Source organism: Lepidochelys kempii, chromosome 17, assembly GCF_965140285.1.
Source record: "Lepidochelys kempii isolate rLepKem1 chromosome 17, rLepKem1.hap1, whole genome shotgun sequence".
In the NCBI taxonomy this organism is placed as follows: domain Eukaryota; kingdom Metazoa; phylum Chordata; order Testudines; family Cheloniidae; genus Lepidochelys; species Lepidochelys kempii.
The window spans coordinates 3070567-3083339 of NC_136396.1; the positions used below are offsets into that span (position 1 = coordinate 3070567).

At 63.2% G+C, this 12773-nt stretch overlaps 1 protein-coding gene across 6 annotated transcripts in view; it reads left to right on the top strand.

Annotated features, from left to right (window-relative positions):
• The window catches only part of ABR (ABR activator of RhoGEF and GTPase), a 103610-nt gene that overhangs the window by 87504 nt on the left and 3333 nt on the right, over positions 1 to 12773 (top strand). For all 6 annotated transcript variants that reach the window (XM_073315149.2, XM_073315150.2, XM_073315152.2 and 3 more), the window contains 6 exons: positions 7350 to 7409; positions 7699 to 7808; positions 8366 to 8505; positions 10114 to 10248; positions 10754 to 10859; positions 12458 to 12605. In XM_073315149.2, coding sequence (XP_073171250.1) covers positions 7350 to 7409; positions 7699 to 7808; positions 8366 to 8505; positions 10114 to 10248; positions 10754 to 10859; positions 12458 to 12605 — 699 coding nt within the window. The remainder of the gene's footprint in view (positions 1 to 7349; positions 7410 to 7698; positions 7809 to 8365; positions 8506 to 10113; positions 10249 to 10753; positions 10860 to 12457; positions 12606 to 12773) is intronic.

Sequence of the window (12773 nt, forward strand, 5' to 3'; positions counted from 1 at the left end):
GGGTGGCCTGGCTCGAGCTGGGAGCAGCTGGGTGCTCAGACACCCACTGCTTTCCTTGCTCCCTGGGAAGGCCTGTTCCTGGGAGTAGCAGCGATACGGCAAGTCCAGCTGATGCCCTCCGCCCCATCGGGCGTAAGAGGGGCCCGGCACGGCTGCCTGCGTCCCCCGGCGTTCCTGGGCCTGCATTGCGTTCTCGTGTGCTGGAGCCAGGGCCTCTGACAGGCGCGTGGAAGGGTGGCTCCCTGGGAGCACCATCTCCAGGAGAGGGAAGCCTGCAGGGTGTGGGGCAGGGCCTTGCAGCTCCGTGGGGTGAGGCTAGTTTCTCGTCCCGCAGACCATTGTACATCAGCAAGGACGGGGGTTCAGCCACTGAACAGCTTGTCTACGGCGTCGCTTGGAGCAGGGCCGGCTGGGCGCTGGCATGTGGGAAGGGCTGTGCTGGGCGTTTGCGTCGTTCCTGCCAGGGCGCTCGCCGCATTCCCGAGGTGGCGCGGCTGGCTAGGCGTCCCTGCGACCTGCAGATCTCTGCCTGCCCCAAACCACACCTCACCCAGCGGCTGCTTGGAGCACCTGGGCCACCTCGTTGCTGAGCTGTTGGGGCGTTCCCGGCTCGGTCCTGCCATGTAGGCACCCTGGGGTGGCTGGCTCGTTGCAGGGGGAGGCTCTTTTTGCTACAGCTGTGCATTTCCCCTCGTGTGGTGGGTGACGCTGGCCGTGTGTGTGTTGGGACGTCCGCTCCAAGCTCATGCTGCAGTTAGCTGACGAAGCTGCCTTGTGTCTGGGAGGCTCTCGAGGAGTGCGGGGCAGCGGGAGGTTCTGCGGGGAGGGAAATACGGAGGAGATGGATTTGAAAAAAGAAAATCCCAGCAGGACCCGAAGCCTCTGCTGTTTGACAGCAGAACTGAACAGTCAGCTGGGGGGGCGTTTTTGAGTGGCAGGACATTGCGCACAGACGGGCCTCTGGCCTTGGGGGCTGGACACTCCCATTCACCAGGCTGCAGAGGGAGAGACAGGAGTGATCATACTGTCTCCATTTCCTAACGCTCCAGTCTCCTCCCGCTGTGCCAGGCTGGGGCCTGGTACTGGAACCGGCGGGCGGCTCCTTGGCTGGGCCGGGTACTGGAAGCAGCGGGTGGCTCTGTGGCTGGCACAAGGAGCCAGATCGACAGCCCTGGAGTCTCCGGGGTCTGCACAGCATTGGCCTGGCAGGGGTGTCGTCCCTTGCATTGCCCGACCCCCGTTTCTCCCCTGGGCAGGGAAGGCTAACAGCAGCCGTGGCTCTAGTGTTGCAGGGGCCCTGCCCTGCTGAGAGCCGCCGGAGCCCTACGCCTACTCTAGGCCACCAGAGAGCCGTCAGGGGAGAGCCCCACTGTGCAGCCTTGGATCAGTGAGCTGCAGCGAATGGCTCCCCTGGGACCACCACTCCCCAGTCGGTGTTTCCCCTCCTCTGGCACATGGGCAGCGACGGGGTTGTGAGAAGAGACGCAAGCTGCTGGCTTGGAGTCCCTCTTGCGCATGCCGGGTGAATGGGGGAGGTGGCAGAGCCCTGGGCTCAGGGGGTCTGTTTGTCCCGCAGCACGTGACCGGGCCTAGTGTAGCAGCTGCCGGCTCCAGCATTCCCGGCCCCATCTACCCTCCAGAAGGGACCATGCTGGGGGGGAAACACTCAAACTGGCCGAGTGCTCCAGCTGAGCTGGCCGAAATGGGGAGCCCAACGGTGTTCTCAGTGTCTGTGAGCCTGTTTCTCTCCCGCCCCCCATCCCCAGCCCTGATTGCAGCCCCAAGGGGCCCCCGGCAGTGCATGGCCCAGCCTGCAGGCTGGCCCTGAGGCTGAGGAGGAAGCAGACTGTCAAACATTTTGTTTGTAAAACACTTGTCATGTTTTCAGACCTCACAAATATTTAGTTACAGATCCGCCATCGCACCCCTCCCCCTGCTGGCGCACCAGGCGTGGAGTCTGGCTAAGGCATTACGGGCAAGAGGCACTCAAGTAATAGCAGTTCTGCTCCGAGGGCCTGGGGGAAGAGAAGCCGGCCAGCCCCCTGTTCCCCTCCCGAGCCGTGCCGCATGGGCGTCCCGGAGTGCCCTGGCGAAGGGCTGCTGGGGGCAGTGAGCACAGCCTTGGCTTGCCCTCCCCCTGCCGGCTCGCTCTAGGGCCCACGGGCAGAGCTGTGTCCAAACAGCACTCTGGTTCTTGGAGAGGCCCAGGGCTCGCGCTGTCTGGAGGGTCCCCACTGCAGAGCAGTGCTAGGAGGGGGGGGTGGGCACTCCGAAGCCTGGGGTGCATGGGGGTCCAGACAGACTTTGGTGTGAGGGGGCAGGGTGCCTTGCATGACATGGTCTATCCCGTCCCTCCCTGCCCCTCTCTTGGCTGGGCTTCTGGAGAGGCGGGGGCTTGGGGAGCCAAAGGCAGCCAGTTCTCTTCCCAGGTGGCAGCAGGTACATGGCCATGGAAACGTGTGACCTCCATGGGGGAGGGAATCCCTGCCGGACCAGGGGGGTTCTCAGGCCCCACTGATCCTGCATTTGTGCCTGTGGATGGGGGTGCGGCCATGCATCCCGGGCCCTCCTCCGTAGCTGTATTGGTGGTAGCTCTTCCCTGGTGGCCAGCCCCGTGCTCTGTGTCCCTATGCCATCCGGCCTGTCCTTGGAGGTGCCCCCTTCGGCCATGCTGTGGAGAGGGGACCGGCTGGGGCAGGCAAGGAGCCGGGGAGGAGGCAGGAATGCGCGGTGCTCTCTGGAGGGCAGGGTCACGGTTTGAATCGGGAGGCTAACCTGACTTTAATAAAGGCCTTATTCAGAGCCTGCTAAACCCCTTCCATATGTGGACTTCAAAGTTCCTGGGGGAAGTGGCGGGGAACTTTGCGGTTGTTTGCAGTGAAGTTCAGCGCAGTCTGCTCATGTTACAGCACAGAGGGGACCTGTGGGAGCTCTGTCACCGCCCTGCCAGAGCAGCGAGGGTGGGGGGCAGCTGGGGCCCCCTCCGGCAGCACTATGACTCCTCAGCCAAGGGGTCTCTGGGGCAGTGGCTGAGGTAGAGGATCCTCCACACAAACCTGCCAGAGCCCACACCTGGCCCCTGCTCCTCCCTGCTGGGCACTGCTCGCCGTGCACAGGGACAGGCAGGGCTTGGTGCCTTCTCCAGCCCTGGCATGTGTCTGTCGCGGTCTCCTAAAGTAGCGTGCTGCGTTCCGCCCCTGCTGTCCCAGTCCTGGGCCCCATGTACTCCTGGCCGTGCACGGTTAGGACACGAGGCCCGGAAAGGGAGCGGTGAAGGCAGGGGGGATGTGTCCCCGTGGGAACAGCGCCTGCACGCGGGCAATGCGAGTGGCAGGCTGGCGGTGTTGGGCTTGCAGTGGGGCAGGCTGGGCTGTGGCGGGGTGGCTGGGTTTGGCCTGGCAGCGCTGGCAGAGCCAGGCTCCTTACTTGGTTTGCCCATTCGGTGAAGGTGTTGTCGGCTGGCCACTCTGCACTGTGAGGGAGCAGCAGGGACTCTGTCCTCTCTGCTCTGCTGCCCCTTCCCTGCAACTCCAGAGGAGCCCTGGCTGTGGGGTTCGTGACTGGGGGGGCTGTGGGGCTGGAACTGGTTGCCCCCTCCCATGTCAGCCCCAAGCGGTCCCAGCCTGCTCGCTGGATGCTCTCGGGCATGGCACACGTGGCTGTAGCTGGAGCACTGTGCTGCTTTGCAGGGAATGTACGTCAGGAGACATTCCTGTGCCGAGGGCTGGAAACCACAGCTATTCCACGTGGCCCAGGGACAGCAAGGGAGAGAAACCACCAGGCCCCAGCTCGGCCTGGCCTGCTGCGGGGACTGGCTGAGCGCTGCCAATGGCCCGCAAATGGTCGCGGAGCCTTCGGAGGACCCCCAACCACAGCCACGCAGGGAATGGACACTGCTGTAGGCTTCCTCGGCTGTGCCATACGAGGCCTCAGGTGGGAGAGACCGGGGCGGGTGGGGGGCAGAGCTGGTGTCTGGGTCTCTGCTCATCCTTCCTCCTCTAGCAAGACAAGCCAGCCCAGGCTCTGCATGTAGTGAGGGGCTGCAATCCCTGTCCCTTGCCCAGCCTGTTTAGCAGTGTATTAACCGTAGTGACTCTGGCATGGCCCTGCTCTGCCCCACCAGCGCTCCCGACGGGCAGCATCCCCCTCCTGTCCCTGCGAGGAGCAGTGCAGGAGGGAGCTGCCACCAGTCCCCCCCATCCAGCCCCAGGGCCAAGAGTGCACCATGGCTTTGCCCTGCAATGCACCGGGCCACTGGGCAGCAGGCCGGCTCCGGCTGGGGCTGAAGATGGCTAGCTGCTGCTGGCTGGCCATAACTAGGAGCCGCGATGCACAGGTCTGAGCGTGTTTGGGGGGGGTGCTGTGGGGCAGTCGCATGAGGCAGCACCGTCTCTTTGACTCCGGGCGGGTGCCAGGGACGGCCTCCGGCGCTTGGTCCTACTTGGCTGGCTGGAGTGGCAGGTTCCGGTGTGGCTGGGAACCCCGTGAACGACCGAACGCTTTGCTCTGAACACACGGCTGGAGCTGGCCTGGGTGTGACCACGGTGGGGAAGAGCACCCCCTGCTGTCCTGTAGCTCCTTGGACGAGCCCCATGGGATCCCTCCCCCTCTGGCAGATCATGCCCTTGTCTCTCCAGCGCCAGAGGGAGGCTGACAGCCTGTGGCCGGCCTTTTGAGGGCGGGGCTGGGCCCTGCTGTTTGGGAGAGGGTGCTGGAGGCTCCGGGGGCTGCTCGCCCATACTGGCTCAAAGGGCGCTCTCTGAAACACTGTCTCCTTGATCCCTGGGGACTGGGTCCCTGCTGCGACGGCCCCAGCAGGAAGGGGTTGGCTGGGCCCAGCCCCCACTGCTCTGGCCAAGGGGAGAGCCCGGACCCAGGGGCATGGCTTTCTCAGCCTGTCTGTTCCTATATACTGTGGGTGAGGGATGCCACGGCCCCCCCCGTCCACCTCCTGCGCGGATGTGGTGGGAGGGACCCTGGCGTTGGCCTGCGTGACGTCTGGGGCTGCTCCAGGGCGGAGGGGAGGTAGAGGCTGGCAAGCCGGTAGTGGCTGCTGCTTCTCTCAGCCTCACTGGAACAGCATGTTCTCGCCAGAGCCTCTGCTGAGCCAGGAGATGCCAGAGGAAAACGGCATGTCCTTGAGGAGCAAAGGCAGCTCTGCACAGCTGGGCTCTAGCTCAGCCAGGCGGCACGTGACTGGCCCAGCAGCTGGGGCCTGGGCTGCACAGCCTTGCTCCGAGGTATTCGGAAAGGCTCACACACCTCGCAGCTCTGCCGTTGGGGTTGGGAAAGCACCGGCCAGAGCCAGGCCAGCCCTCCAGTCCCTTTCCTCGGGGAGAGTCAAAACCCCTGCCCCCCCCCCTCCCAGGGCTGCTCAACAGACGCATTACGGCTCTCATGGATCAGCTCCAGTCAGTCACTGCTGTGGTCACTGAGCCCAGGCTGGCTGGGCTGCCCTGGGGCTGGGAGCAGAGGTGACCCAGAGCAGCTCAGAAGAGGACTAACCAGCCCCCTCTGCAGCCAGTGTCCGCCACAGGCCCGGCATGCAGCTGTGCCTGACCCGATGCCCATGCTCCCTTGGTGGGTGCCGGGGCAGGAGAGCTCCCTCCCCTTTCCCTGACTTCCCCCAAAATGCAGGCAGGGCGTGACCCCTCCTTCTGCGCCCTGGTGCCTTACGCCTGCTGTGCGTGCTCGCCCACATCTGGAGCTCATCATCCCAGCCGGGGGCCCAGGTTACCTGGCATGACCTCGTTGAGCCAGCGCCCCCTCCCGGAGCTGGCCCGCAAGTGGAAGAGCTGGAGGAGGCAGCATGAGAGGGCAGCCTGGGGCTCCATGGAGCGGGGTCCAGGGGTCCTCTGTAGCTCCTCCATCTCTTCTTCCCCCTGGAGAGACTGGGACTTCCTCCCCTCCTGCCGAGAGCACAGCAGAGACTCCACTGGGGGTCCGCCCCACATTTGTACCCCATCCCATCTGTCACCAAGCTCCTGGCCGCCTCCCCGTGGCGGTCTGGAGCCACTTGCTGCCCCCTCCCAGCTGGATGCTGTGGGATCAGCATGAGGAAGGCCGCTGGAAACCAGGAGGCATCTGGGCTGCTTATCCAGCCCTGACTGGGCTTCTGCAGCCCCCTGCCGGTGCTCTGGGCCTTCCCTCAGCAGGCAGTGGTGCTCAGTGCTGCGAGCTGGTGCGACCAAACCGCTGCACTTGTGCTCACCACGGGACCGCTGCTTCCCCGTCAGTCCTGAGTCGCCGCCAGCCTTCACCTGGGCAGCGGCTGGGTGCCTTGGCTGCAGCCCCTCAGGCGTGGGACTTGCATCGGCCCCGCCCCGGGCGTGGTACCTGAGCAGCTATGGCCAGTGGAAGTGCTTGGATGGCTGGGAACTCCAGCGCCGCGCTGGCCAGCTGGGGTCGCCCTGCCTATGTGGACGGCCAGAACCAGCGGAGCCCCTGGTTCCCAGGGTCATAAATAGCCCCGGCCACCTGGGAAGTGTTTGTGGAAAACGCTGCCCTCCCTCTGTTCGATGACTGCTCCAGAAATAGCCCTGCTTTACAGAAACTCGGCTGCTTGGCTTGGCGGTAACAGAGCTCTCAGCGGCCTCTGGGGGGCTTTTCGCTGCTCCCCAAGGCTGGAGAGGAGAGAGCCGGTGGCTGCACTGCTGCGAACGCCAGCCCCAGGGCAGCAAGCAGACCGGGGATGGACCGGGGATCCTGAGGGCTGATCCCAGCTTCAATAGAGGCTCCCTCAGAGGCCCCTCAGGGTCATCTTTGGCCCATCTCCACATCTGTAACACAAGGGTAGCACTTGCCTGCCTTGTGGGGTGGGCACCAGCTTTCCCTGCTGTAACTCCAGCTTCGTCAAGTCGGGGATTTGAGAGCAGCCTTCAGCTACCTGAAGGGGGTTCCAAAGAGGATGGAGCTCAGCTGTTCTCAGTGGTGGCAGATGACAGAACGAGGAGTAATGGTCTCAAGTTGCAGTGGGGGAGGTTTAGGTTGGATATTAGGAAAAACTTTTTCACTAGGAGGGTGGTGAAGCGCTGGAATGCGTTACCTAGGGAGGTGGTGGAATCTCCTTCCTTAGAGGTTTTTAAGGTCAGGCTTGACAAAGCCCTGGCTGGGATGATTTCGTTGGGGTTGGCCCTGCTTTGAGTAGGGGGTTAGACTAGATGACCTCCTGAGGTCCCTTCCAAGCCTGATCGTCTATGATTCTGTGGTAGGGCAGGAAGAGTCCAGTGATGCAATGTTCTGCACGCTTCCATGACTAGTGCCAGCGTCCTCCCCGGGATTCAGTGGGGCTGCGTCTAACGCAGGCTAGGGGAGCACTTGGGAATTTCACTTTCTCTCTCTCCTCACAGCTGGACCCACAGGCCGTGCCGACTAAGAACTGGCACATGGACGTCATTGAGATGAATGGGGTAGGTAATCCGAGGACCCATTCAACGCTCGTGCCTTAGGGCGGCCTCTCTCGGGGCGAGGGTCAGGCACTGGCCATGCGTCTGCACTCGGGATCACGATGGCTTCCCCACTTTCATCCCCCGCTGGCTAGGAGGGCTGGGCTTCCCAGGCTGCTCTGGAAACGCCTGGCCAGAGCATGTCGCTGCCCGCTTGCCCAGGGTCCGTCAGCTCCCTGCCCTCTCCTGGGCCAAGTCCCTGCCTGCAGCTGTGCTTCCCACCCCTGTGACTGAGCCCTCCATGCTCCCTCAGATCAAGGTGGAGTTCTCCATGAAGTTCACGAGCCGGGACATGAGCCTGAAGAGGACCCCGTCCAAAAAGCAGACCGGCGTCTTCGGCGTGAAAATCAGCGTTGTGACCAAGTAAGTTCCTGGCATCAGGGGACAACCCCTGTGCAGCCCCAAGCTCGACGGCACTTCCCTACCCCTCGGCCCCAAAGGAGCAGGCTGCTGGGTCGCCCGGGCTTGGGCCCTCCCTGGGTGTGCCGTCTCCACAACACGCCCCATCTGAGTGTTGGGCTTCCAGCCGGAGTCAGCATCATGCTGCCAAGCGGGTCCATGTCCCTCCCTGCCACTGCGTGTGCGAGGAAGCCCTGTGCATGGCCTGCACCCAGCGCTGCTCTCTGCTTGGACCGCAGGCTGTCCCATCCCTTCTCCCGGAGCAGAGCAGGTGCATCCCAGCTTCATTCCCGCTAGCCCACGGCTCTCAGCCTGGGATTGGGGGCAGGCCTTTTGCCTCCTCTGCTGCCCCTTCGGTCTGATTTACCATTTCCCCTGAGCGACACCCAGCCCTGCCAGAGCAGCGGGTGCCGCTTCCACCGCCCACCCCATGTGCATGGCCCTGTGGCTGTTTGAAGCGCAGGATGCAGCGGGCCCAGGGCCTGGGTGTCTCACTCCACTGCTCTGGTTCCCCACCCCAGGCGGGAGCGCTCCAAGGTGCCGTACATTGTGCGGCAGTGCGTTGAGGAGGTGGAGAAGAGAGGCATCGAGGAGGTCGGCATCTACCGGATTTCGGGAGTCGCCACAGACATCCAGGCGCTGAAGGCAGCCTTCGATGCAAGTGAGTGACAGAGAAATGGCTCCCCACTCCCATCCCCACGACTGCTAGCAGCGCTTTCCTGGGGGGCGGCTAAAATCACGCACACGCACCTCTCGTTAAGCTGGGCGAGGTGGGGCACAGGTTGGCTGTGGAAAGAGAAGAGCTGGTTGCTCCTGCACCACTGCTTGGAGTCCACAGGCTAAACATGTCCATCCAGCCCAGCGGTCCCTCTGCTTGGAGGCCGCAGATCCCTGGGGTAAGCGGCTAGTGAGTCCTGAGACCAGAGCCCTTCTGGGAAGGGGAGCACGTCGGCCGAGCCCTGCAGAGCCTGTCTGTGCCAGCTCCCCTCTGCTGCACGTTTCTTGAATCCCACCAGCCTGAAAACCAGGGACTTGCTGGATAACGTGATTTTAATGTGCCGCGTGGTCTCCATGTTGGAGCCGGAACAAGGCTAATGGTGGGATTGCCCTTCCATGCGAGGCAGCTGTGGGGAAATGGTCCCGGATCATAGAATATCAGGGTTGGAGGGGACCTCAAGAGGTCATCTAGTCCAACCCCCTGCTCAAAGCAGGACCAATCCCCAATTTTTGCCCCATATCCCTAAATGGCCCCCTCAAGGATTGAACTCACAACCCTGGGTTTAGCAGGCCAAAGCTCAAATCACTGAGCTATCCCTCCCCCGGATGGAGCTCGCCACAGACACCGGGCAGAACTGCAAAACATAAGCACCTGGCTGCTCCGTCCCAGCCCAGCTCTTGCCCTGGGCTCTCCTTCCAATCAGCGTCCCTGCTGAGCTGCTCTCAAGGAAGCACGGAGCCATGAGAGCCTCCCAAGAGGCTGGCAAGTTCTTCTCTGTTCAGCTTTGTCTGAGAACAGGCTGCAAAGTAGAGCTGGCTATTCCCCTGTCCGGACACTGCCAGGACCTCCCTGTCCCTCCCAGCCCCAGCACCACCATGGCTGATGCTCACTGGCAGCAGAATTAAAGATCACAACCCTGTTCTGGCCCCTTCGCTCTCCACCAGTAGGAGGCGATGTGGTGCAGAACCAAACAAGGCAAGAACACTCACTGCTGTTTCTCTGGAGTCCCTTCCTCCACAGCTGCCTCTGGGCTGGAGCACAGCAGCTCTCTGGCAGCACACAGGAGCACTGTGCAGCAGGTTGGGGCAGGAAATGGGAGAAGGATAATTCTTGGCACTTGTGTGCAGAGCCCCCCAGTGCTCAGCCAGTGAGGTGAGTACCAATTCACAGCTGGAGAGAGGGGGCGTGGCAAGGCCCCAGGCTGCCTCAGTGCTGTGCACTAGCCACTGGGCTGCATTACCTCCTGAGAGCTGTGCGTCTGGCCAGAGCCTTGAGTGCCAGAGCTTAGTGCCCTGGGGGAGCAGGCGGGGACTAAGGAGCCTCCCCACTGTGCTGGGCTGGGCCAGCATCCTGATGGTCTGGGGGTCATAGAATCATAGAATATCAGGGTTGGAAGGGACCTCAGGAGGTCATCTAGTCCAACCCCCTGCTCAAAGCAGGACCAATCCCCAATTTTTGCCCCGATCCCTAAATGGCCCCCTCAAGGATTGAACTCACAACCCTGGGTTTAGCAGGCCAGTGCTCAAACCATTGAGCTGTTTCCCCCGGCAGATAACAAGGACGTCCTGGTAATGCTGAGCGACATGGACATCAACGCCATCGCGGGCACCCTGAAGCTGTACTTCCGAGAGCTCCCCGAGCCCCTCCTCACAGACCGGCTGTACCCCGCTTTCATGGAGGGGATAGGTAAGGCTCTTGCCTGGGCCTGCAGCTCCAGACCCTGGCCGGGGGTGGGGGCTTTGCAGCAGGATGGAGCAGCCCAAACCCCAGCACGCTGCTGGGGAGTCAGACGCGTGCTGCCCCAGGCCATGCAGGGAGGCCTGGCTGGATCCTCTGCCTCTGCTCCACAGCCTGCTCGGGCAGAGGGGGGCTGGTTCCTACTGAGATGCCAGGGGTCAAACCAGGGTCCAACACCAGCTGCCCCTGAGGAAGGCACCAGTCCCCTGCAGTGGGTGGTTGTGGGACTGGCTTCCCCGGGGGTCGGCTGCTAGTTGAGGGAGGGCTCCTGCCTTGAGGTGAAAGGTTTAGAGTCATTCCAGTGACCCCACCACACCCCCAGGCTGGGGTCTCCCAGCCAGACTCAACTGGGGCTCGTGGGCTCCGGGAAGCCTCCGGGCCGCTCAGTGCTCACAGGGTCCTCCCAGCCCGGGCTGAGCTGTGTGCACTCACTGGGCTCTCTCCTTGTCTCCAGCACTCTCGGATCCTGCCGCCAAGGAGAACTGCATGATGCACCTTCTCCGGTCGCTGCCCGATCCCAACCTCATCACTTTCCTCTTCCTGCTGGAACACTTGAAAAGGTAACGCTGGGGCCGCCATCCCTGGTGGGGGACGCTTGGGATGGGACAGAGAATGTGCTTGGGCTCTTCTCCCCCCAGGAATGGGGAGGCCTGTCACTGGGCTGGCCGCCCGCTGGCTGCCTTGCGCAGGAGGCCATCGTGCTAGGACAGAATCCGCGAGTGGCTAGGCATTCTGCAGTGCTCAGAGCCCTGGGCTGGGCCCAGCAGCCCTAGTGACGCCCCAGGGGAGCGCAGCACCGGGGAGGATGCTCACGTGATGGGGCTGCTCGCACCTGGGCACTGAGCCCTGGCTCTGCAGCGAAGACCCCCCCCCACCCCCAGAGGGGGGCTGTTCTCCAAGAGCTGGGCTAGCTGCTCTGTGCCGCTCAACACAGCGCTCGCTAGGCTGTCGGCTCTGGGCGTGTCTCTCTCCTGTCACTGTGCAGAGCATTTGCTGGAGCTGGGTCTTTGGCAGCTCCTGGTGATCTCTGTGGCAGTCCCCCCACAGAGCTCTCTGGCAGCCCTGTAATGTGGCTGTTAGTATCTGTGCTTGGCAGGGGTTTTAATGGCTCCGCTCAGGGAGAAAAGTTCCCCGCTTGCCTGGCCCCTTCTAGCCCCCTTACAGCAGCGCTGTGGGCAAGGCACTGATCCGTCCCGGGCAGTTCTTGGGCCTTCCTTGCTCCGAGATGGGCTCTGGAGTCCCTTGTGCCGCTCCTGCTGCCGTGTCTGAGGTGCGCCGAAGCGGGGCGGCGGGAGGAGGGCAGCAGCTAGTGCCCTGGCAGGGGCAGTTGTGGGTATGGCTCTGCGTGCTCTCTCTATGAGCTCCTCTGCCAAGGCCCTGGGATTGCTCACGGCGCTGCCTCCAGGCACAGGGCTGGCCGGAAGGGGGAATTTGGACACGGGCTTGAGGTCTCATGTTACTTGCGTCAGGAGGCATTTTTCTCTCTGGTTTGTTTAAGATCACACAGGGAACAGAGTGAGCTGGGGGAGGGGGCAGGCAGCGAGCAAAGGAGCCTGCTGGGAGAGGCTGGTTGGTTTCCATCCTGAGAACTTGGCCCAGCGGGTCCCTGGACCGCACTCAGCGTGTGCTGGAGGAGCACAGCTGCCTCCTAAGACAGCGATGTTGTGATGCCAGTTTCCCAGGCGCCGGAGGGCTTTGCAGAACATCGGGGGGAGGGGTGCTGGGGAGTCCTGGGCAGCTTCGAAGGCCACCCCAGACCTTTCACAGGGCACAGGCACATCGTACCGCCCCAGACAGCAGCACAGGGCTGGCAGCGCAACCCCTGGCAGCTGCTGATCCATCGAATTGGGTCCTGTCCCCAGCGGAGGGAGACAGAGCCCTGCAGTGCACCGGGCCTGTGTCCCACAGACAGTGAGGCTGGGGAGATGCTATGGCCGGCAGTGCTCTGCCTGAGGGGCCAGGGGCCTGAACAGAGGGGGCGGGTTGGATGGGGCTGAGAGAGCGGCTCAGCCTTGCTGCTCCCCTCCCCTGTGTTGTCTGGGGGAGCGCGAGTGGCTCTGGGAGCCCCCCACCCAGCCAGGTGGCCTGCGAGGGCAGCTCTGGGGTGGCTCCAGATCCACCTCCGCAGTGGACTGACTTCCCCCCTCCCCTCACGCAGGGTTGCCGAAAAGGAGCCCATCAACAAAATGTCCCTCCACAACCTGGCCACGGTCTTTGGCCCAACACTGCTGAGACCCTCCGAGGTGGAGAGCAAAGGACACCTCACCTTGGCCTCCGACATCTGGTCCCATGACGTTATGGCACAGGTATGGGGGCCGAGCGCTGCTCTGGCTCCATCCAGCTGGAGAAGCGGTGCCCCCTGCTGGGCTGTGCGTGTTGTCCCCTCGCTGAGCTGCGGCTCACACCTGTACAGGGTGTCCCCCCGCGTGTCGGAGCCGAGCTGCAGCCCCTCCTAGCTCATGCACAGCCGGGCA